We start from the raw sequence: 22,895 nt of genomic DNA, 5'->3' as shown, positions 1-22,895 counted from the left end.
CCATGAGTTCAAGTTCACCTTGAGACTACAAAGTGAATTCCAGGTCAGCCTGGACTAGAGTGAGATCCTGCCTCAGGAAAAAAAAAAAAAAGAAAAAAAAAAGTTGTAGGGGGAGGAGATTTGTTGGTTGGTAAATATTTTGAGGCAAAGTCTCATATTGCCCAGGCTGGCCTTAAACTCACTATGTAGCTAAGGCCAGCTTGAACTCCTTATCCTCCTTGCCTCTGTCTTCCAAGTGCTGAGTTTACTGGTGTTTGCAACCATGCTGACTTATGAAAAAGTTTTAACATCAGCATCTGTATTTAACTTGACATTTTTTGTGCAGGAAGTGAAAAGTTTCCTCTGTTCAGCTGCTGCATGCAAAACATTGTGGTAGGTAGAACAGGTCCAGGGCTGCAGGGATCTGGTGGCCTCACATGGAACACACACTGAACCACCATGGGTGACATGCATTGTGCCTTCTATGTGACAGACACTTGTTTGTTTGCCTTAATTTACAACTCATTTTTTCCTCATCAAAGCCCTAAGGTAGTTAGCTGCTAAATCATGACTGTAGAGGACTAACCATGGCTTGTCATGAGAAGAACACAGTTCAGTTCAGTTCTCTTCTGCTTGTGTGGATAATGGAGAGCTGGCCACAGTTGAGAGCTTGGCTCCAGAGCCTCACAAGCCATTTGAAGTGGCTGCTCTCAGCCACCATTCTTCAGGATCATCGATGTCAAGCTTCGGGGCTAATGAGTAAGTGGTTGATTTCATCAGCTCTCATGTGTCTCTGGTCATTCAGGAACCTGAGTTCTGCAGGAGAGGAAGCACGGAAGCAGATGCGATCCTGTGAGGGACTGGTTGACTCACTGTTGTATGTGATCCACACATGCGTGAACACATCTGAGTACGACAGCAAGGTCAGTGCCTTCTTAGCCACATGAGGACACAGTAGCAGGTGATAGCAGGTGCCTAGTGCATGCTGTACACACACTGAAATCCTGAGGCTACCCTCAGAATCAATGGATGAGTCAGTCTAAATAATTATAGGTTGATAGGGACACAGCAACTTTAAAGAAAAAAAAAATAGCTCCAAACCTGTGAAAACAGAGTCTCCATGTGATGAGGACCTAGCCCAGGCCAGGCTTTCTCTGTGGTTCCTAGAGGCTCTTTTTCCAGGTGATATCCTCTACACGGTTTTTTCATTGCTGCTTCCATTACTTCTAGACCCAGATCATCCTACATGTGGCCATTCCACTCAAGGCACTGTAACCCCTGGCCTCAGCCCTTCCACTTTTAATACAACTTCTCCATGTCTTCCTTCCAGCATGAACCCCTTAACCAAAACAAGCCCTCCTGCCTCCTTCATCCCTTCTGAGCTTAGGGCATCTTCCATTCTTCACCCACTGTGACAACCAAACACAGTCTGCCTCAGGGACTAAGGAAGGTAGGAAGATAGAGCTCAAAGGTGGGCCTAGTCCATGATGCCAGGAAGGGCTAGACAAGAAGAAGCCATTGGTAGATGTTGGATCACAAAGAAGAGTCTCATAGAGAAAAGGATGATGAGTAGCTGGGTTGGGAAGAAAGTGTGAAAGGGGGTCCAGGTGAGAGCTAAAATTTTATTTAAGCCCCATTGAACCAAAAGACCTGCCTGTAACTGAAACTGAGCAAAGGAAACAAGTTGGGAAGGGGGTATTTGCTAGGTAAGCAAAAGTTAAACTTGGTTTTTGACACTCCAAATTGAAGTAACAGTTGGATGATGCCCTCTTCTAAGTTAACTGTGTGATAGATAACAGACTTTAAAGAACACAGTAGGGGCTGGAGACATTGCTCAGCGGTTAAGGCAAAAGCACTTGCCTATAAGGTCTAATAACCCAAGTTCAGTACCCATATAATGCCAGATGCATAACATGGCGCATGTGTCTAGAGTGCGTTTGCAGCAGCTAGCAGCCCTGGTACACCCATTCTCTCTCTCCCTCCCTCCCTCCCTTTGTCCTGAACATAGTGGCCCACACTTTTAATCCCAGTACTTGGAAGGCAGAGGTAGGAGGAGTGCTGTAAGTTTGAGGACAGCCTGAGACTGCATAGTGAGTTCCAAGTCAACCTGGGCTAGAATGAGACCCTACCTGGTGGGGGTGGGGGCAAAAGAGCGTGTAATGTAGACAGGAAAAGTGTCAACAGAAAAAAAAAGTCAGTGTATTCCTGAGGGAAGGGGGGATGGGAAATTGAGGAGGGAATTACAGGCAGGGCTGGTCCCAGACAATGGTCCTCTTGTCCTTCTGAGGATCTGTGGTAGTGGGTAGGGTGAGACCCGGCCATTCTGTGTTCAGTGTAGTCTCTACAGCAGGCCTGATGCAGACTTTGGGCCAGAGCCTCCCACATCTTACTCACAAACCCAGAATCTTGGTTGTACTGAGGACAGCTCTGCGCCCTGTCGTTTGAGTATCCCACAAAAATTCCAGAACCACAGTTCTTTCTGTGGATTATTCCAGATTCCATAAATAAATAAGCAATACCTTCATGTTCTTCGTTTACTTCCTGCTGGTGCATGTGGTGCAGAAGCATTTTGCATGCTGATTTTAATCATATGCTATGCTGCGTTTCAGACAGTGGAGAATTGTGTTTGCACCCTGAGGAACCTGTCGTATCGGCTGGAGCTGGAAGTCCCTCAGGCCCGGCTGCTGGGACTGAATGAGCTAGATGACTTGCTGGGAAAAGAGTCTCCCAGCAAAGACTCTGAACCAAGCTGCTGGGGGAAGAAGAAGAAAAAGAAAAAGAGGACTCCACAAGAGGATCAAGTTAGCATTTTATTTCAAATGAAACTCTGTATAGTTTTATTTCTCTGGGAGTAAGAAATAACGTATTTGGCAAGTAAACATTCTACATAGCATCCAGCATCCAGCAGAGATAAATGGTCCTAGGGCGGGAGATCTTGCTCATTTTGTTTTCACTGAGTTTGCTCTGTTTGTCTTTCAGTGGGATGGAGTTGGACCTATTCCAGGACTGTCAAAGTCCCCCAAAGGGGTTGAGATGCTGTGGCACCCATCAGTGGTAAAACCATATCTGACTCTTCTAGCAGAAAGTTCCAACCCAGCCACATTGGAAGGCTCTGCCGGATCTCTTCAGAACCTCTCCGCTGGTAACTGGAAGGTGGGTTGTCTTCCTTTTGTTGACACTTCTACCATTTGGGCCAAATGAGCCATGGTGGGTGAAAAGGAGATACACTAGTTTGCAGTGTTTGTACATGGGAGGCAATGAAGAGAAAGGAAACATGGTGTCACACAGGGGATCAACTCTGGAAGATGGCTTAGTGAATAAATGCTTATCTCGAAAGTGTGAGCACCCGAGATCAGATCCCCAGCACCCAGCCACATAAAGTCGGACATTGTAGCATTAAGTGTCTGTAATCCCAGAGCGCCTGCAGTGAGATGAGAGATGGAGACAGGAGAATCCCTACAAGCTGAGGCAGCAGCTAGCCTGGTGAACACAGTTGCAAAACGAGAGACCTTGCCTTAAGAAAAATGAAGTGAAAGATGACAAATAACACTCAAGGTTGCCTTCTGACCTCCATGCTTATGCCATGGCACATGTGTACCTGCATTCTTGCCATGTCTGACACACACTCAGGCCTTCCCATGAGAATCTGAAGGGGAGTGAGCAAACAGACCCTGGAGTACAGGACCATGTCCACAGGATATGTGCTATGAGAGGATGTCGACAACAGCCTGGCAAGGAGAGAGTGGGGAGGGAAGTGGAATGGAGCAGTGATGGACAGTTTGTGTAAGAAAGAACCAAGCTATGCCAGCAAGGTCAGAGGGTGGAGGTAGAGAGCAGACGATGCAGATAAAAGGGCCAGCAGGAGACAGGTCTGATATGAGGGTCCAATCTGCAGGCTGGACACCAAGGCAGAAGACCAAAGAAGTGGCTGGGCTGGAGCTGGCCATCATATTCAAGCTTAGACATCCATGGACAAGGTAGAACCAAAAGGTTTCAGCACATGATTGACAGAGACAAGCGGGTGTGGATACTCTGGGGCCATACCGAAAGAGGAATCAAGGAAAAGTAAAGCCTGGGGCTCCGTGTGGAAGCCAGGGATGATGGGATCGTGGTTTGAGTAGATGTGGCTCAGTTTGTGGGGAAAGGAGATGACAGCTCTCTGCTCCTCTCAGACCCTTAGAGAACACAGGACATGTGTCCTCTTTATCCATGTGAGAACTTGATTAAAAGTAGTTTCCTGTTGTTACCAAGGTTTCTTTTTTACCTGTTCTCGAATTTTAAGTGTCATCTTGTAGCTTCAAAGGCAGTCCTGTCTGAAACGTCACAAGAAACTTTCTTATAAAGTTATTTTAGAAGAGTTGTTGTGGTGCTTGTTCATGGCTATTTGCCCTACCACCACCACCAAAATGAGGATCTTTTGGACACTAGTATCTGTGACTGTGGACACTGCCAACAGGCCTGGGTGTGGTTGTTTCCTATAGGTGACAGCCATATTGACTCTGGTATTTTGTTGTTCCAAAGAAAAGTAACTGAGTGCTAAGTGCTGGGTCTCAATCCTTGCCCTCCACTTGTAAGCTGAGCTCTAGGAACCTTGTCTTCAGTTTTCATCTGTTGCTGTGCAGTTAATATTAAGGTGGTTGGGAGGACTAGGGATATTAGATGATTAAAATGGCACTAACTTAAAATTGGTGTAATTTGGGTTTTTGAGAATTTCATTTCTGGGATCATTCAGTGACTGAGAGTCACCTGACAAGCTTGTTTAACATGTAAACAGTGGGATGGTACAAGCATAAGTACCTGAATTACTCTGTAATGGCCTGAGGCAATATGGGAAGCCAAAGCAGGAAAACACCCTAGGACTGGGCCAGCAAGCCTGACAAACACAGCAGTGAACAAGAGACCTGCCTCAAACAGGTGCAAAGTGAGGACCAATAATTCACAATTTTCCTATACACACCAAAAAAATACAAAGATAAAAGAAAATATAAATATTATATTTAAGAGATTTCAAAGTATTGAAAGGCGCGAGTCAAATATTAGACCCTCATTAAGAAAGCAAGATGATCAAGGCTATAGTGGGGACTGTTGGCGGAGAAGCTGAGCTGGAAGGACCGCAAGGAAGGAATTAGTCCTGCAGGTTCAGAAAGTCGTCAGACTCCCTGAGTGGTTTCTCTAGTAGCAAACCATGCACTCGATTTCCCCTCTGTGGATTTCATTTGATTTGGAAAATAAGAGTATTGTTTCTTATAAAAAATGTTAATCAGATCTTTGAAAGGCATCCTTTCCTCTTACATATATTATTAAAGTGATCTATTCTGTTAGAATTTAAGAGCCAAAGTAGTCAATCGCATGATCACAATGTTCACAGCAGTTCAAAGGGCTGGTAGATCTTTGTACTCATGTCCTGGGCACTGCAGAAAATTTTAGATGTCCCATAAGCAATGTCTTTTAATGGTCTTGATTTTTTTTTTTTGTTTTGTTTTGTTTTGTTTTTCGAGGTAGGGCCTCACTCTGGTCCAGGCTGACCTGGAATTAACTCTGTAGTCTCAGAGTGGCCTTGAACTCACTGTAATCCTCCTACCTCTGCCTCCCGAGTGCTGGGATTAAAGGCGTGTGCCACCACACCCGGCTTTAATGGTCTTGATTTTAAGGGGTGATTTGCATTGGTAAAAATGTCAGCTAAAGCTCAAAACACAATTAAAGATCCAGTTTTCTAATGTTACTTTTGATGTGGTGGTGGTTGCTTCACTGATAACTGAGCATCCATGTCCAGTCCATATGATGCACAAGAAGTGACTATATACTTGTTGCTGGTATGTATGAATTATGATGCTTTATGTTTCTGGAGAATTCCCTTTCTTCTGTGACGAGGGATTTTTCCAAGCAATTTATTTGACAGGTTACTGAACTCTAAATATTTGTTGCAGGGAATACAGAAAAGTAAATAAATAACTCAAGGAGGCAGACTCCTCTTTACTGTGTACTGAAGGGTTACTATGGCTGTTATCCTATTTATAGCCTCTGGACCTGGCGTGGGGCCAACTGTGAGGAAAACAGACTGCCCTCCTTTAATCATGTTCCTGTATCTGAGATAGAAAGTAATCACTTCCTTCTCTGTTCTATACAAAAAATATCTGACAGATGGTGATTTGAGATCTTCAGGCTTTGGGATTTCTTTTTAAATCAGTCATTCCAGCCTATATGTCTCCCAGACCATAACACTACTGATTTCATCTCAATTGGAAAGAAAACATTTAATTCATTAGCTCTTGTCCTGGAAATAGCATTTTTAGATGGCAGTAACATATGAGAGAAGAACCCTGTGTTAATATTGTTGATACCTTATTTTGCTCACTAGTTTGCCGCATACATCCGGGCAGCTGTCCGAAAGGAAAAAGGGCTCCCCATCCTTGTCGAGCTTCTAAGGATGGACAACGACAGAGTCGTCTCTTCTGTGGCCACTGCCTTGAGGAACATGGCACTAGATGTTCGCAACAAGGAACTCATAGGTATGTTGTAGTGACAAAGTTAAGCTACAGAGTAGAGCAGCTCCAGTACTCTTGAAAGTCTTGATTTATATATGCATCGCATTTAAAATTACTTTCAACTGAGCCCTAAACTGTAGTCACAGGCTTCTTGGCATATTTGGATCCCCTACTTTGTGGCCATTCCTTTATGGCCAGAGGCAGGTTTGTTAATTAAACATTGATCTGAGAAGGTAAACTTCCAGAAAAGCAAGCAATTTCTGTTGTACATTATACCAGCGTTTGATAGGTGTGGTATCTCTACTTCCCAGAAGTCTACATCCTCAGCAAGAGCAAAAACATTTTCATTCTCTTTTCCCAGTATTTGTGCTGATAATCTGCTAGCATTAGCACCTTCTAAATAAAATAACTGATGAATGTTATATAGCTTTTCCTTCCCAAATCTGTGCAAATACTCACCCCAGAGCAGAACCATTGCCCACTCCAAGGCCACTCCAAGACAAGGGTAATGAAGCCAGGTGTGGTGGCGTACACCTTTGAACCTGTTATCTTCCACACATGTAAAAAGACCAAGCACACGAGAGGCAATGAGCCAGTGTCACTGAGTGCTGGAAGTTTCTACCTCTGAGGAAAAAGCAATCCAGGGCTACTGGCCATCTCTCAGGACATCCCTGTGCTTACCGTGAATAACCCATCACACTTCATTTGCATTTCACCATCCAATGCTAAGTCGAGGTTGTGTGTTTGGTTGACCCAACTTGAGCACTTGAACTATTCCACTGGTCACTTTTTCTTATATCCATGAAAAAAGAGTCCTTCCTTACAAGATCCAAGCATCTCCTGGATTGAGTTTGGGGCTGTTTGATCCAGCTTCTGGTCCCAAGAACTATCCCTCCCCCAAATCACTCTCTTCATTTCCTTCCCCAGAACTAGCGATAGACTTTCTTGTCAGGGCCATTTCACACTGATATAAACCAAACACACTCAACTGACTTGGACCTGACTCTGTGTCTAAAGTTGCTGGTGCTGAGGGGCCTACTGAGCTCAGTCACAGGTAAAGAGAGCCAGGCCTAGGGATTGTAATTTAAACTAACACCTTAGACAAATGACAAATTACATGCCATGTATCCTTTGGTTATTTTTAAGTATTTAAAATCACCAGTGCCACCTTATCATCCACGTTCACATACCACATTTATCTTCCAGTCTTCCCGTGTCACTGCTGTTTTCCCACTCTTCATAACAACGCTTGCTGCGAGTGAGCCAGAGCCCTGCCTCTGACACAGGAAATTATGCAGCACGCACTTGGGCCTGTCTGCTGCTGCTTACCGCAGTTATAAATAGGTCTTTGGTGAAAACCTCATTTAGCATCCACTAAGTTATTAGCATGGGGGGGGGTAGAAAACCCTAAGAAAATATTTACTGGAGCTTTAGTTAATTTCTTTTGTTTGTAGTGCATTTATCCCCGTTTGTCAGTTGGTAATTGAAAATGAAAAGGCTAGGGATAATCTCTATTTGGAAGGGAATGGAGATGTTTGGGATTTGTGGAGACTCATCTCCATGGCTGAGACTCTCTTGGTCTTGTGCTTCTAGGAGAGAATATATCTATGATTTTACTAGTGTCTTTTCAGCAACACGTTGCTACAAATGTCAGATTAGCTGACGTAAACCTTTGGCTGTAAAATTGTAACTATTCTCAGTTGAGTTACCCAAACTAGACCTAGAAAGACTTAATGAAAAGTGTTGTTTGGCTGTCTTACTTGGTCCCGATTCAAAAATGAATTTTTAAAAGCTGTAAAGGGAAATTGAGGTATTTTGATGCACTCTAATTAAATCGAGAATAAAATTCCATATCATTTAATATCCTGATTCCTTCATTCCACAGTTACTGAAAATAATTGCACTACGACCGGGTTAGTCTACACACTTTTATGCAATGATTTATATTTCTTTCAGTGGCTATCAGTAATGTTTTATAAACCAGTCATTTCTTCAGATGGCATGGTGGTAAATGTTAACTTTTCCCTTACAATCATGTGTTTTTCTTCGTTGCTCTGGGTTGTGTTTTTCTCTCACTCGCATTTTGTTTTTCCAGTTAATATCTCTTTTATGTCTTAAGAGCATGCTTACTATCATTTTCAGCAACTATAACAAAAGCCAGGCTCCTTTTTTTAAATGCTTTTTTTTTATTGTTGTTGTTGTTTTTATTATTATTGTTAACAACATGTTTCATATGGATACATCATGTGTTGATACCTCTTTTTCCCTCATCCCTTCCCTCATTCTGTTGGGGATGCTCCTCAGTGGGATTACCATGGGGTTATGGTTTATGCATTGTGGGAGCAATAGTCAGTTATTTGAGGGGGAGAGTACCTCTGGGCATGATGTCTTATACTGTGGCTCATACAATTTTTCCGCCCTCTTCCATTAACTTCCCTGAACTGTGGTGGGTGAGTTTTAAGTCTACTTCAGTGATGAGCTCTTAGGAGCCTCTGGAGCTCTGCTTTGGTTGATGTTTAGTGTCGTCAATGTCTGTCTCCTGTACCCTGGCACTGATTGTCAGGTTCACCATGGAAGCAGCACTCTTTCTCATCTCCCCAATTTCTCTGTGATTCAGTTGTGGCTTGGCTGAAGTAAGAGGGGTAGTTTATCTCCTCAGGTCTTGCTACCTTCTGAAAAAGAAGAACAGATTCTCCAGTGGAGAGTGAATTCAACATAGTTTAAATGGAATATGCATTGTTAATTTAGAGAGAATTTGACCTATGTAACCCCTCTTTTAGCCAAAGACTAGTGACAGCTTGACACTGGAAAACATAATCCTTGTCTCCATAGGATTCTGATCTGGTTCCCAATTCCCAGATATGGATTCCCTTACACTTAGCGGACCTCTTAGCCAATCAGAAAGCTTCTGGTTACCCACTGAGGCTGTGTTTTTGAAAGCAGAAAGTAGAATCTAGTCTTCTGTGTGTGGCAGGTAAATACGCCATGCGAGACCTGGTCAACCGGCTTCCTGGTGGCAACAGCCCCAGCATATTGTCTGACGAGACTGTGGCAGCCATCTGCTGTGCTCTGCATGAAGTCACCAGCAAGAATATGGAGAATGCCAAAGCCCTGGCTGACTCAGGAGGCATAGAGAAGCTGGTGAACATAACCAAAGGCCGAGGAGACAGGCAAGTCTGCAGTCCTGCAAGGCCAAGCAGGGTGCTCCTGGAGGTCCTGGGATCGTCTGCAGGGTGGGGTTGTGGGATTATAGAGAATCTATTCAATACTGCATTTTTTTACATGTTGATAAACTAAGCAGTCTCCACCTGTTAAAGCCCATAATGTTGAGAGAGACATCAGTGCTGCTTGTCATGAGGTTTCTTCCCCTGATTTTTTCTTCATTGCAATGCCCCTTACTCCTCTGCTGCTTTCTGCCTGTTGTATTATGGTCAGGTGGCTGGAACAAACTGCCATGATCTGAGGAGCTTGTGAACAACAGAAATGTATTTCTCATGATGTGGAGGCTGAGAAGTCCAGCATCAAGGTTCCAGTAGATGTGGTATCTGATGAGGCCCCTTTAGCTGTGTCCTCACATGGCAGAGGGAAGAGAGTCTCTTCAGATCATGTCTTTCCATGCTCAGAAGACTCTACCTTCCAACATCACCATACTTAGAATTAGGACTTGAATATAGAAACATCCAGCCCACAGCAGTTTCTGAAGCCACATTTGTTCATGTCAGCTATTAGAAGAAGCAGAAATGCCAGAATACTGACATCTGGAGATACCACTTCACCTGTGTTGTGGGCCCTGCTCCAAGCCTGGAGCCTGTTCTGCAAGAACATCTCTTAAAGCCTCAGTTCTGTGATTGATTCTACTGCTAGGTGCCCAGAAATTGGGGAAAGCACCATTCTGCTGAGTCTACCCTGTGGCCCCAGGGTATGCTCTGGCTTGATCACACATCTCCCTGTGCTTCTGGATAAGACTGACAGATAAAGGAGCACAGGAAGGGAGCGGTGGATCAGTGGCAGAAAAGGAGGGTTCTCGTCATGCATCTGTAACTATAAACTGGCCTTAATATCTGATCAGTGAAATGGCAAATACCATTGCTCAATACCTTCTCAAAGCAGCCTGCTGGCAGACACCCACCCCATGGTCAAGTAGCTTTCTTTCTACTATACATAGAGGCCAAGAAAATGAAGACCCAGTAAATGAGTATAGAAAGAGTAGCCAGAACATTACAAAGAAGACCAGGAACTTGGGTGGTATCTTGGGAGCCAAGTGAAGGAAGGGTTGAGAGGTGAGCATCAGCCAGATACTCTCTTCAGCCAGACAGCACAAGATTCAGGCCCAGCCAAACATCAGCTCATATGCCATTGAGGGTGTGTGTTTAAGAGAAGATGGAGATAGGGAAATTAGGACTGTGACTCTGGAATTTTCAGGGACCTACACTGTACTGCACAGGAGAAGAGAGAAAAGAAATCTGCATGAAAATATCTAGTCACTGTGTAATATGATCTAAAGCAAGCTTCAGCTGTTATTCTCATGGGCAAAGGTGTGTTCTGCCCTTCAGACTCTGTCCTGGTTGCCTGACACCTGGAGAAACAGCAGCCACAGCTAGACCCAGTTGAGAATAGGGTGGATGAAATCTATTCATTTCTTTGAGGTATTGAAGTATGACTTTGTCTGGTGGCCCCTTTTGGAAATACAAAGCTTTAAACTGATGAGGTTTGCTCTTGACTAGTTGGAAGCACTAAGAAGAATGTGTCTCAGGTGGTGGCAGGATGGAGGTGAATGCAGTCACGCACCAGCAGCAGGAACAGCCCACGAAGCTCCTCACTTTACTCGTATTTTGCCTTACCATAGACCTCAGACCTTCGGCAGCTGTGTTGTGGTATTTAGTACAAAACAGGTAGCTTATACCATCTGTACCTGTATCTTCTCCCTCCACTTCAGTAGTTTAATCAGGAAGATGAGGAGAAGACATCAGAATTTATATCTGATGTGCACATTGAAGTCAAATTTCCAGTGGTAGAATGAATTCTAAAGCCAAAGGTACTAGGTAATTCTTAGGGCAAGTACTGGCCCTAAGTATATACTTCACCATGATGACCCAAAGGCCTTAGTGAAGTCAGGAAGCCACTCTCCCCTTGTTCCTACCCATGAAGCCATTTATGTAGAGCACCGCCTCAAAGGGTAAGTCCCAGGACTCATGGTCAGCAGTGCTTAGTGACAAGACAGTGCAAGCAGGTAAATGACAGCCTAATAACAAAGGAGAACAAATTACTTTGGGAACATTGCAGCTCAGATGTGTGGTTATGATCACATTGCTGCCAAGCTCCAGGAAGACTGGAGAGGCAGCAGCCCTGGGTAGAGATAGAGAGGGAAGGTGGGCTGACTCATGAAGAAGCCCTTCGCTGAGGTCCAACCAACCTCAGCTTCTCATACAGAGCTAACATCCTGAGAACCTTGCTTTGGTTCTTGTCACCTCTGGCCAGTCCTGAATGTGCTTGACTCCATTTGCACCTAATTGCCTCATGGTGGTTTCCAGCATCAGCCTCTGTTCTGGTGATCCCAAGGGCCTCTTGGACACTGGTTTGCAGCCTACATCTCAAAGTGGGCCTGAAGCCTGAAGCCATGCCATTCTCCTTCATTAACACCCCTATTCTCTCCCTAGATCCTCTCTGAAAGTGGTGAAGGCGGCAGCCCAGGTCTTGAATACATTATGGCAATATCGGGATCTCCGGAGCATTTACAAAAAGGTAACCACCAAGAATAGCTCTGGCATGATTAGCATTCCTCAGAGCACACATTCCTAATCACTTATTGTAATGAAATGTCATTATTCATTTTAAGAGGTTTCTTCTCTTTTAACTCTCCAGGATGGGTGGAATCAGAACCATTTTATTACACCTGTGTCCACACTAGAGCGAGACCGATTCAAGTCACATCCTTCCTTGTCCACCACCAACCAACAGATGTCACCCATCATTCAGTCAGGTCAGTGGGCAAACATCACTCCTTTATGAGAGTATTTGCATTGTATGTACAGTTGTTCTGCTACTAGAGAAGCCTGAGTATGAGCTGATTAATCTTGTCACTTCCAACACTGCCCATCAACTTGAAAGCCTTCTTTGGGAATTACACACTGCTACAAGCAATAAAACCACCTTCTTCCATTTGAAAAGATAATAGTATGCATCAGCTGTGATGCATGAAAGAATCCCATGGCCTCTTTCCATACTCAGATTCTATATCACCAGCTTTGAGAAGTGGTCCTGGCATCTGCATTTGGCCAGCTGGATGAGTAACCCTATGTAAGAGGCAGGGGTGTCTACTCTTGGACACTGGCTGATACCAACAGAGGACTGTCCTGTCTTCCAAAATGATTTTTTTTTAGTTGCCTTGGTGAAATCTCGTAGGAACAGGATCTTTGAAGTTAGATCTTTAGACTGGCAACCTGGAGCGCTGTCTCCTTTCCAGTGACATCCCACACTCCCATGGCTGTTTTGTAGGCCCCCTGTACCCACATGGGACCTCAGGGTGCAGGTAGTTTGTAGAAAATCCCTTTGATCTTGAAGTAGAACTTCTGGCAACTGTCCCATCTACCTATTTGTAGTGTTTCACTTAGTGAAAAGAATGTTTTGTAATCCAGATGAAATCTTTTAATATGTAAGGAAACATTGCCACCAAACCAAATCACTCCTATAAATTTAACTTTTAACTAAATGCAATAGGAAAAAATATTTCTTATTTTTATTTGGCTTTCAATCCCAGGTCCTGACACATATATATTGTCTGTTATAGTGACCTGCACTGCTGCTGACACATAACTGGATGTGTCCAGTTGTACTGAAAGGTGTTTTGGGTTTTTCCCTCAACATTCTTCATACCTACTGTGTATGGTGGATATTTCTGTCTTGGTTTTAAAGTTGTGAATTGTTTTCTTCGGAGGGAATTTTGCCTGGTTTTTGAACATCTTTGCTGAGTCCTGGGCTATGTTCATTCATGAAAAGCCTCAGCTTCCCCCAAGGACTTAGGAATAGGGATGCTGAGAGAGCCAAGGGGGTGGCTGCCAAACAAGTGGCTTAGTAGAAGACAAGAATCATTTCCGATAGATTAGCGCATAGCTTTTAAGCAGTAAATTTGTTTGGTGTTCCTCTAAAAACAACACACGGAAGTATTGACTAGTCCCCATCCCAGCTCCTAGGTAGCTTTTGGATTCTGTTCAGAGATGAGCTGTACATTGCTCTTCTCTGCTGTTACTCTAAAGGCTGACCACCCCTTAACTTGGATAGTGTAGGATCTCTCTATGAAGTAATGTTGACTTGCCAGTGTGCTGGTGGAGGGCAAGCTGGTGTGTTCCATCCTGCAGCCTTCCAGAAAGTGAGGTGTAACATGGAGACATAGCCATGCATGCTCACCTCAGTTCCCCAGGGGCAGCCCTCTGTCAGTGAAGTGAGTACACAGAAGTACTTCACCACGGGCATTCTCTGAAGACAGGGCTGGTGTTGCAGTCCGGTTCTCATTGCCGGTAGAAATCACCCAACCAAGAGCAGCTTCTGGGAAAAAGAGGTTTATTTTGGCTTACACACTCAAAGGGAAGCTCCACGATGGCAGGGGAAACGATGGTATGAGCAGAGGGTGGACATCACCCCCTGGCCAACATAAGGCGGACCACAGCAACAGGAGGGTGTGCCAAACACTGGCATGGGGAAACTGGCTATAAAGCCCATAAGCCCACCCCCAACAATACACTCCCTCCAGGAGGCATTAGTTCCCAAATATCCACCAGCTGGGAACCTAGCATTCAGAACACCTAAGTTTATGGGGGACACCTGACTCAAACCACCACAGCTAGATACCAAACCACTGGGGCAGGGGAGGGGCACTACTGTCACCAGGGGTAACCCTCTGAAGGTTCAGCTGGATGCCAAACCACTGGGTACACAAGCCAGACTTTTAATGAGCAAAATTAAATATATATATGTTTCACTTCATTTTAGGCAAAAGTGCAAAAGAGACTTGGGGGTAGGTAGAAGGTCATTATTAGATATTGGCCCAAGCTGGAATTAGGAGACTTCTGATCTTCACACCATGAGCTTCTTGCTGAGCCAGACATACTGAGCTTGCTCATTTTCTGACAATGGATCACCATAAAGAGAACTATGAATTTTATGGACTGGGCACTGTTAATCAAACACGAGAGATGCAGATATTTTTTTAAAATAATCAGGAATCAAAACAAGCCATAAAACCTATCTACTGTGCAATAATACATAAAGGATAACAGATGAACTTTTTGTAAGCAACTAAACTCTCACATGGGGGTCAAGTTACTCCACTCAATTTCCAAGAGTTGGAAAGTCCCTGAGCCACCCTCCTGCCTGCATGCCATGCCTTCTGCTGGTCTGCTGCCAGCTCACCGCGCAGCTTCAGTGGGCCCGATATCGCCGCCGTACAGTGCACAGTGGCGAGCTTGCACAGCATATACCTGGTCAACCCCCAGCACCTCCAGGTGCCAACTTGTAACATCATCTGTATGGCATTTCTAATGGCTGACCTTTGTTTTTCTGGGGAGACCTTCCAGGCTCACTGACAGACTGATTTCTCTCTTTTTCTCCTTCCCCTTTCCCTTCACTTCTCCTCTCCTTTCAGTCGGCAGCACCTCTTCCTCACCAGCACTGTTAGGAATCAGAGACCCTCGCTCTGAATATGATAGGACCCAGCCACCTATGCAGTATTACAATAGCCAAGGGGATGCCACACATAAAGGCCTGTACCCTGGTAAGATGCCAGTTGGGTGTGCAAAGCAGTACCTCATGAATCCGCATTTCTGGGCACTCAGCCAGTGTCCTGGGAAGTAGCTTGTGCTTGTATTGAGATGGTCCCCCAGCAGCAAACAATATTTCTATCCCTTCTATCCTGCTTCTGGGATCATTGCCTTTTCTGCTTATTTTAAGTAAATCAAGCTAATACAGTTGTGTGATGGCCACAAATCAAAAAGAAAGCTGGCTCCAATGAGAAATGACTTCTGACTGCCGCAAGCGGTAGTCCCTTTACTTCAGTCCTCCCCTGCTGGAGGGCACATCCCTTACGTCCCAGAACCTAAGCTCCGTCTTCTAGACGGTCTCATTGCTAAATTCAAAACCAAGAACTGCAATCAATTCCATTTACATTTTCATGGAAGAGTTTGAATGAATGGTAGAGTATCTGATTCTCCTGAAGGATTATTTTTTAAGAATAACAAAAATAATGTTACCTAGTATTAATATTTTTATATCCTACTCAGAAGATATACATAAAAAATATTTCAAGGTTGATTACCTAAAGGGTACCCAAGATTGCATATTGTGTCCATTCTCAAAGAAGTTATTGTAAGCTACCACAAAAAAGTATTCTTTTCTCAAAAAATATGAATGTGTGTATCTATTTATTAAAAAATAAATAAAAGCTGGTGGCAACTGAACTACTGCTGGGGGAAAAGTCTCAGTTGTGCTGTTGTCTTTGCAATCGTGACTTCACAGGACTATTTACTAATCGACTGTTGTTACCATGGCAATTAATAGCTCAGAAAATTGCAGATGCTACATTTCAAATACCAGGCTCTGCGGAGGAAATGCGCATACAAGCTGAAGTGCAGGGTGCCTCAGACTGGCAGCAGCCTGCTGTCTCTTAAAGGCCGCTCCCGAGCATGCTCCCCTCTGTGTCCTTTGCTTGCTTCAATAAACTCATTTGCTTGGAGTATGCTTCAGTTCCTCATTTAAAAAACTAAGAAGTCTTTGCTGGCTTTAGCAATAATAGAAGGGTGACTGGTAGTGTCATCACGAGTCTGCCATGAACTCTTGAAGACAATCATGTTATTACTAAGTTATTTTCCATTTATAACATACTGAACTATGACAGACAAAAGGCTGTACCTCCGTGTGGCCCCACTTAGAACATGCATGTCCTTCCCAGAAGTGGTTATTTGGAATCATGGTTGTTCTAAAGTCCTGGGCTCATTCTAATTCTGTATTTCCCTTCTCTCTGAACACACTGTGGCTCAGAGCCATGCTGCTGTTTAAAACCAACTAGAAAAGCCCCCAAGTCTAAGCAAAGGTTGAGACGGACACTCTCCCCCCTTTCTGGATGATTGTGCTTTTTGCCAAAGAGCACAAAGCCTATTTTTGCTGTGGGCCCTACCAACTCTGAGATGGGCAGCAGTAGGTCTCATCCAGGGAGCCTGGGTTGCTGCCCCTCTGCTGCGCTGGCACTGGGGAAGGCAGGCCCATTGGGGACAGCACTAGCCCCTCACGGCCTGAATGGACTAGAGTAATAAACACTAGTTTTAATTTCATAAAATATTTTCTTACAGGCTCCAGCAAACCTTCACCAATTTACATCAGTTCCTATTCCTCACCAGCAAGAGAACAAAATAGACGGCTACAGGTGAATTTACAATATCATTTGTACAGAAGGCCGATTGATTAACAGTCACACAGTAAGGGTTTCACAGTGTTGACTTCCCAGAGCTGGGCCTTTCCCCGGGGGTCGCCACTCCTCAGATACACACTCATGATTTGAACTTAGACAAAGCACTTTTGTGGTAGCCTTCTATTCCCAGATGTCCTTATTGGTGCTCTGAGACATGTGCCACCCACAGCAATGCCAAGAAGTCTCATTGGTGCTTCTGAGACATGTGCCACCCACAGCAATGCCAAGAAGTCTCTAGTGCATGTTCTTTGCCCAACAATTTCCCTTTGCTACTCTACTCTCCTTTTCTTTTGTTTTTTGTTTGTTTGTTTTGGTTGGTTGTTGGGTTTTTTGTTGGTTTTTTTTTTTCTGTTAAGCTATAAACTCTATCCTGTGGGCAAGGAAAAGTTGGTAAGCACATTTCCCTCTCGTCTCATTGTTCTCTTTTTTTTTTTTTTTTAATTTTTGTACACTCCGTATTCATGACTTCCTCCTTATCCAACCTCCATGATTTAAAAACCCTGAGTCTGCAGCCCATCCAAATGAGGAGTGCTCTGACTCAGCACCCCAGGCTCTGCATTCAGGAAAGCCTGACATCAAGTTTCTGACCTTCCAGAGGCTATGGTTCACCAGGACCATGTGATCTCCCTTCATAGCTGCCAGCAGCAAAATAGCCAGGGTTCATGATTGGGAAGAGATTGTATTCTGTCCTTCCATAAGGATAGTCTAAAACTCCTCCCCAGCCCATCATCTTTTTCTATAAACATGGAAGAAAAAGAACTTCCCACATTACTCATAAGTTATGCTGTAGTCTTTTGAAGTTGTTTGGCTTTTTGGCTTAATTTGTTTTACTTTGTTGTGTGTTTGGGACTCACTGTTGCCCATGCTAATTAATCCTAAATTTAGGAACTTAAGTAATCCTCCATCTTCAGCCTTCGAAGTAGCCAGGAATATAGGCACCACACATTGAACTTATGCTCAAAGTTTTCTTAGTCCAGAAAAATAGCCTCAGGATCATAACTATGCCTTATATACCCTGTGGGATGTATTTTCACTTTCAAAGCCCTAAAATGTTACAATGATTATGATGCTCATAGCCTATATGGTAGATGGGTTACATCTTACTGATGTGGTCATGACAAGAAAGAAAGACATAACAACCAGGATAATTTGAAGACAACATGGTTGGGCATGGCTGTGACAGCACAGAAGGTCATGGGGCGTGGGCACCCCACAGGGATGCTCATGTGTGCACGGCCTTGCTTTCTGCAGACGGATTTATTAGCCCTGGCTTGCAGAAGTCTTTTCCTTTAGACTTTTACTTGCTCACGTATTTCTGCTAATTTTACTATCCTCCAGGCTTGAGAATGCTCATTCCTTTAATAATACAACAAACAGCAGAGTTTCCAAAGGAGAGTATTGTTCATCAAACTGCATGTCTTTTAAAGTTGAGTAATAAATTCAAATTTTAATCCCTAGGGATTCTCATTCATCATGCTTCTCTAATGTATGATGTGCTCAAGTTCCCTGTGAGAAAGAAAAACTTAAAGCCACCCTCTCTTTTGGCCCAAACAAAATATGACTTCCTCTGCAGCGCTGCCTGCTGCTGAGATCCCAGGCTCTCCTGAGGCCTTGGGACGGGACTTGAGCAAACTAAACCAGCCTCCTTGAAAACGCCACTTTAAATCCTCCCAGCCCACAAGTGAACACACGGCATGCACCTGAGACAACTTCTAACCTTTGGCCCACATCAATGTTCTTTAAGTGTGTATTTTTACACTTGCTTTCATTTATTTGCCTTTTTGTTTTGCCAACAGCATCAACAGCTTTATTATAGTCAAGATGACGCTTCCCGAAAGAACTTTGATGCATACAGGTTGTATTTGCAGTCTCCTCATAGCTATGAAGATCCTTATTTTGATGACCGAGTTCACTTTCCAACTTCTACTGATTACTCGACACAGTATGGACTGAAATCCACCACAAATTATGTAGACTTTTATTCCACTAAACGACCTTCTTATAGAGCAGAACAGTACCCAGGGTCCCCAGACTCGTGGGTGTAGCATCCAGATGCTTTCAGAGGAACTCTTTCTTTCTAACCTTGTTTGGATTGAGTGAAAAGTCCGTCTTGCTGATTTGATGATGAAATGTGAAAGTGAAATGGAAGGAATGAGTGAAGAGCTTTTTTTTTTCTTTTTTGAGGAATTTTCAGGGAAGTGAGGAAACCCTTGGGAGAGGACTTTCTAAGCTCTATTTAGGTGTTAGATCTAATTCCTTGTAGATTCTATAGTCTGGTGAAGGCGTGGGTGATGTGATGAGAGGTTTGAGAAATGGGTGAAATGAGGTGGGGTATATGTAAGTCAAATCAAATTACAGATGATTTTTTTAATGTGAATAAAGTTATGTTCTGATAGTTTGTACAGAAAAAAAAAAATAAAATGGATGCCCTTCATGTTTATTGCTATTACTAAATGTCAAGATTGTATGCTATTATGTCTTGTAAATTTCTTCTGTTGGTGTAAATATGGAAATGCCACATTGGTCAAGTGCCATCATTTGTAATGCAGTGTGTCATTTGAAAAGAGAGTCGAAAAACTGACAGCGGGAAACCCAAGGAACTAGTAACAGTTAAAAACAAATTTCAAATTATGACATCCTTTGTTTTCACAATGAATAGTGTACTTTGGAAGCACAAAGTCCAGTTTGGTTAAGCAGCGCCATGCCCATTCCCTGCCTCTTTCATAAGACACATCACTGCCATTTTCTATGCACACGAAAGAAAATAAATGTGGAGATTTCATCCTTGGAGACGTCTTCTGTTCTTTTTCTTTTCTAGATGTGCCATGGGCAAACAGATTTAACAAGTGCTTTGTGAAATGGACCACACTGAAGAAGGAAGTTGTAAAGTTCCTTTTCTCTTTGTATATTTATTTGTTTATTAGGGTCTGCTTTGATTCTGATACATTCTACAGTTTTATCATGTTTTGTTTTGGTTTTGAGCCTTCTATATGTATTTAACTTTGACCTGAGAGAAATTACATCTAGCAGCCTGGCCCTAACTGAATTGGAAAAGACTTTGTCTGGCATCAGTTTTAGGAATTCAGTCATTACATAAGTACAGTGGTTTGCCATTTGGTTGGTTGGCAACAATGCAGTAAGCCAAATTATTTTGCTGAGTAATCCCCTGAGAAACGGTAATTCCCAGATTAGAGGTGGTGTAAAGCAATACGGTGCAACATGGCTTGTGAGTTTGTCCCCATCTGTGGAGACAATGAAGATCCAAGGCTAATGCTTTCCTAGGTTTTGCATGTTCCATTCTTGAGCCTTAGATGCCTGGTTTTTCTTGGAAAACTAGGAAATAAGCCATCTGGCTGGCCAAACCCAGAGGTGTTCACTGAGCTTAGTGCATTCCACAAGCATCACAAATCATGTACTAAAACATTTCTAAGTATGTAGAAAGAGGCCCAAAGGGAAAAAGTGATTTTTTGGGGGTGGGCAGCATAACAAGGTTAAGATTCAAAGCAAAATGGGTCCAAGCATAAGCAGGAAGACGGCTGAGTCTGCAAATGGTGAGATTTGAGCCACAGGCTTTCCAAAGGGCAGCTGGCAAAGTCATGCTGCCCTGCTGCCTGTGCCATGGCGACTTTATGCGCTGACGGAATCCGGGAAACAGCCTTGTAGGTGGCAGAAGCCTCTAGATTTTCCCAAGGAACTAGCACCAGGGTCTTGGGACATCATCATATCTATTCAATCCTTGAAGCAACAGAGTTCGCAGAAACTAATGTTCTGGTGTCTGGGTTTAAGTGAGGACTCTTCCCTGGAGGAGTCAGAAAAACAAAGAGCAGCCTTCTAAGCTGATTGACAGTAACTCTCAAAAGTGATCCTATTGTGACTAGCAGTATTTCAACTAATCCAGACTTGAGTTTTAAAAAACTCACTTGGGCCTCATCCTAATGGAGCCAGAAAGAAGCCTGTGGATGAGAACCAGACAAGAGATGTAAAGCCCTGCGTCTAACTTGTGACTAGAGAAAAGAAAGACAACCTGTGCCATTGGTTAGAAAGATAGGAAGCACTACCTTTACATTCGTTACTAACACTCACTGCACTGAAGTCCCCCTGGAGCACGCAGAAGTCAGCCCTCAGCAAGAAGGCTGCTGTCTGGAGCCAGAGTAGGGCTTCGTCCTCCCATCGTGGGGGAAGGGCTGCCCAGGGCCTACATCAGGGAATGAGACTGGTGCTTATTCACCCTGACTGGACCTTGGAAGCACCTGGGCAACTTCCACAGAGTTCTACCTCCAGTCCACAATACCTGAAAAGAGTTCCCTGTGGGAACACAAAGACCCCTCAGGGCCTCATGCTCATTACCATCTGGCCTGCAGTCAAAGCCCTTTGGGATGGGGTTGGAGTGCTCCCTATGAGGCTCTTCCATCTGCAGGAGCTTGTCCTTTGCCTATGCACAGTTGTTTAAGGTTGCATACTTTGAAGGCCATGGACACCTAAGTATTAGAAATGATAATCACACAGGCCCATAATTCTACTAATCTCTGGCCTTTGTGCATCTGGCTGGTTGCTGATGGTTGCACAGAAATACCCACAGTTCGTGTGCCAAGAGTTCTGTATCTAGTCATTTCACTCTCACCACAGATGTGTGATTTCCCAGTTAACAGATCCCAAAGCAAGCAGGCAAATAACTTGTAGCCAGTGAGTAGCCAAGGCAGGATTAGCCCGATGGTCCAAACTACTAAACATTGTTTTATTACTGTCTTAAACCGAAGGAAACTATCACCAGCCACAAATAAAAAGTAACCACAGAAGCGTATGTATAGCGATTAAAAATAAAAATGTGCATGTCCACCACTGAAGTTCATCTTGTCGTCACCATCGGTGCCACCAAATCCTCACTGTGAGAAGCTCAAGGCCTGATCACTCTGTCATGAAAGTTTTGATTAGGCTGAGAACTCCCCTGCAAGATGTGTCTTTTGCTATAGGTTCATTAAAACAAAATCTGCCTCAGGTGATTCTCTCATATTGAGGCCTTACCAACATCCTTGAAGCAACAGTCATGTCAGTGTATAAGATTGTTGTTTCTGTGATCAAACTGACCAAGAAAACAGACTGAAAACTTGACCATTATTATTCATTTATTAAGCTTTGGAATAGCACTGTTTTTAATAGCATTAGTCCTAATACCCCGAAACTGGAAACAGCATAAGTCTCCAACAGAAGAATGGGTAAACAAGAAGATTAAGAATGGATAAAATTATGATACATTCATGTAATGGAATATTACTCAATAAGAAAAAATAGCCACAAATACAATGGCCGAAGCTGGGTGTGGTGGTGCACACCTTAAATCCCAGCACTCAGGAGGTAGAGGTAGGAGGATCACCTTGAGTTTGCAGCCAGCCTGAGACTACATGATGAATTCCAGGTCAGCCTGGGCTAGATTGAGACCCTACCTTGAAAAACCAAAAAATGTAATAATGATACAATGGCCCGACAGATTCTGAAACATGCTAAAGGGGAGGAATTGGCAGAGCACAGATATTGAGTGATTTTCATTCAAGAACAGGAAAATCAACAGGTGTGGAGGCACACGCCTTTAATCCCAGCACTCAGGAAGCAGAGGTAGAAGGATTGCTATGAGTTTGAGGCCACCCTGAAACTACAGAGTGAATTCCAGGGTCAGTCTGGGCTATAGCAAGATCCTACTTCAAAAAAGGAAAACCTCCCCTGGGGTGACAAAAATTAGGCTGGCTAGTGACTTATTTAGAATGCTGGGAATGTTCTCCGTCCTGATTGGGGTAGCAATTTTGCAGGTATATACATGTATCAAAATAAGACATCTAAGATCTTCATTTCACTGTGTGTAAAATTGACTCCAGTAAATTGACTCATGCTTCAAAAGTCAATAAAGAAATATATGATGTCTGAGACCTAGCATCATAAAAGTTATGATTATTTGTCCCTTCTGAGTTGAAAGAAATACAATT

At 43.6% G+C, this 22,895-nt stretch overlaps 1 protein-coding gene across 9 annotated transcripts in view; it reads left to right on the top strand.

Annotated features, from left to right (window-relative positions):
* The window catches only part of Pkp4 (plakophilin 4), a 247,223-nt gene extending 227,515 nt beyond the window's left edge, over positions 1–19,708 (top strand). For 6 of the 9 annotated variants that reach the window (XM_004651863.3, XM_045147109.1, XM_045147108.1 and 3 more), the window contains 10 exons: positions 785–902; positions 2,589–2,780; positions 2,959–3,132; positions 6,338–6,488; positions 9,439–9,634; positions 12,122–12,206; positions 12,327–12,444; positions 15,103–15,231; positions 16,802–16,875; positions 18,717–19,708. In XM_004651863.3, coding sequence (XP_004651920.2) covers positions 785–902; positions 2,589–2,780; positions 2,959–3,132; positions 6,338–6,488; positions 9,439–9,634; positions 12,122–12,206; positions 12,327–12,444; positions 15,103–15,231; positions 16,802–16,875; positions 18,717–18,965 — 1,486 coding nt within the window. In that variant the 3' untranslated portion in view covers positions 18,966–19,708. The remainder of the gene's footprint in view (positions 1–784; positions 903–2,588; positions 2,781–2,958; positions 3,133–6,337; positions 6,489–9,438; positions 9,635–12,121; positions 12,207–12,326; positions 12,445–15,102; positions 15,232–16,801; positions 16,876–18,716) is intronic. The other 3 variants (XM_045147110.1, XM_004651864.2, XM_045147111.1) reach the window with 2 other exon arrangements.
* The last annotated feature ends 3,187 nt before the right edge of the window (positions 19,709–22,895 follow it).

The sequence above is a fragment of the Jaculus jaculus genome, chromosome 4, assembly GCF_020740685.1.
Source record: "Jaculus jaculus isolate mJacJac1 chromosome 4, mJacJac1.mat.Y.cur, whole genome shotgun sequence".
Lineage (NCBI taxonomy): Eukaryota > Metazoa > Chordata > Mammalia > Rodentia > Dipodidae > Jaculus > Jaculus jaculus.
The sequence above is the reverse complement of the archived record's forward strand: the minus strand, read 5'-3'. Positions and strand labels throughout refer to the sequence as shown.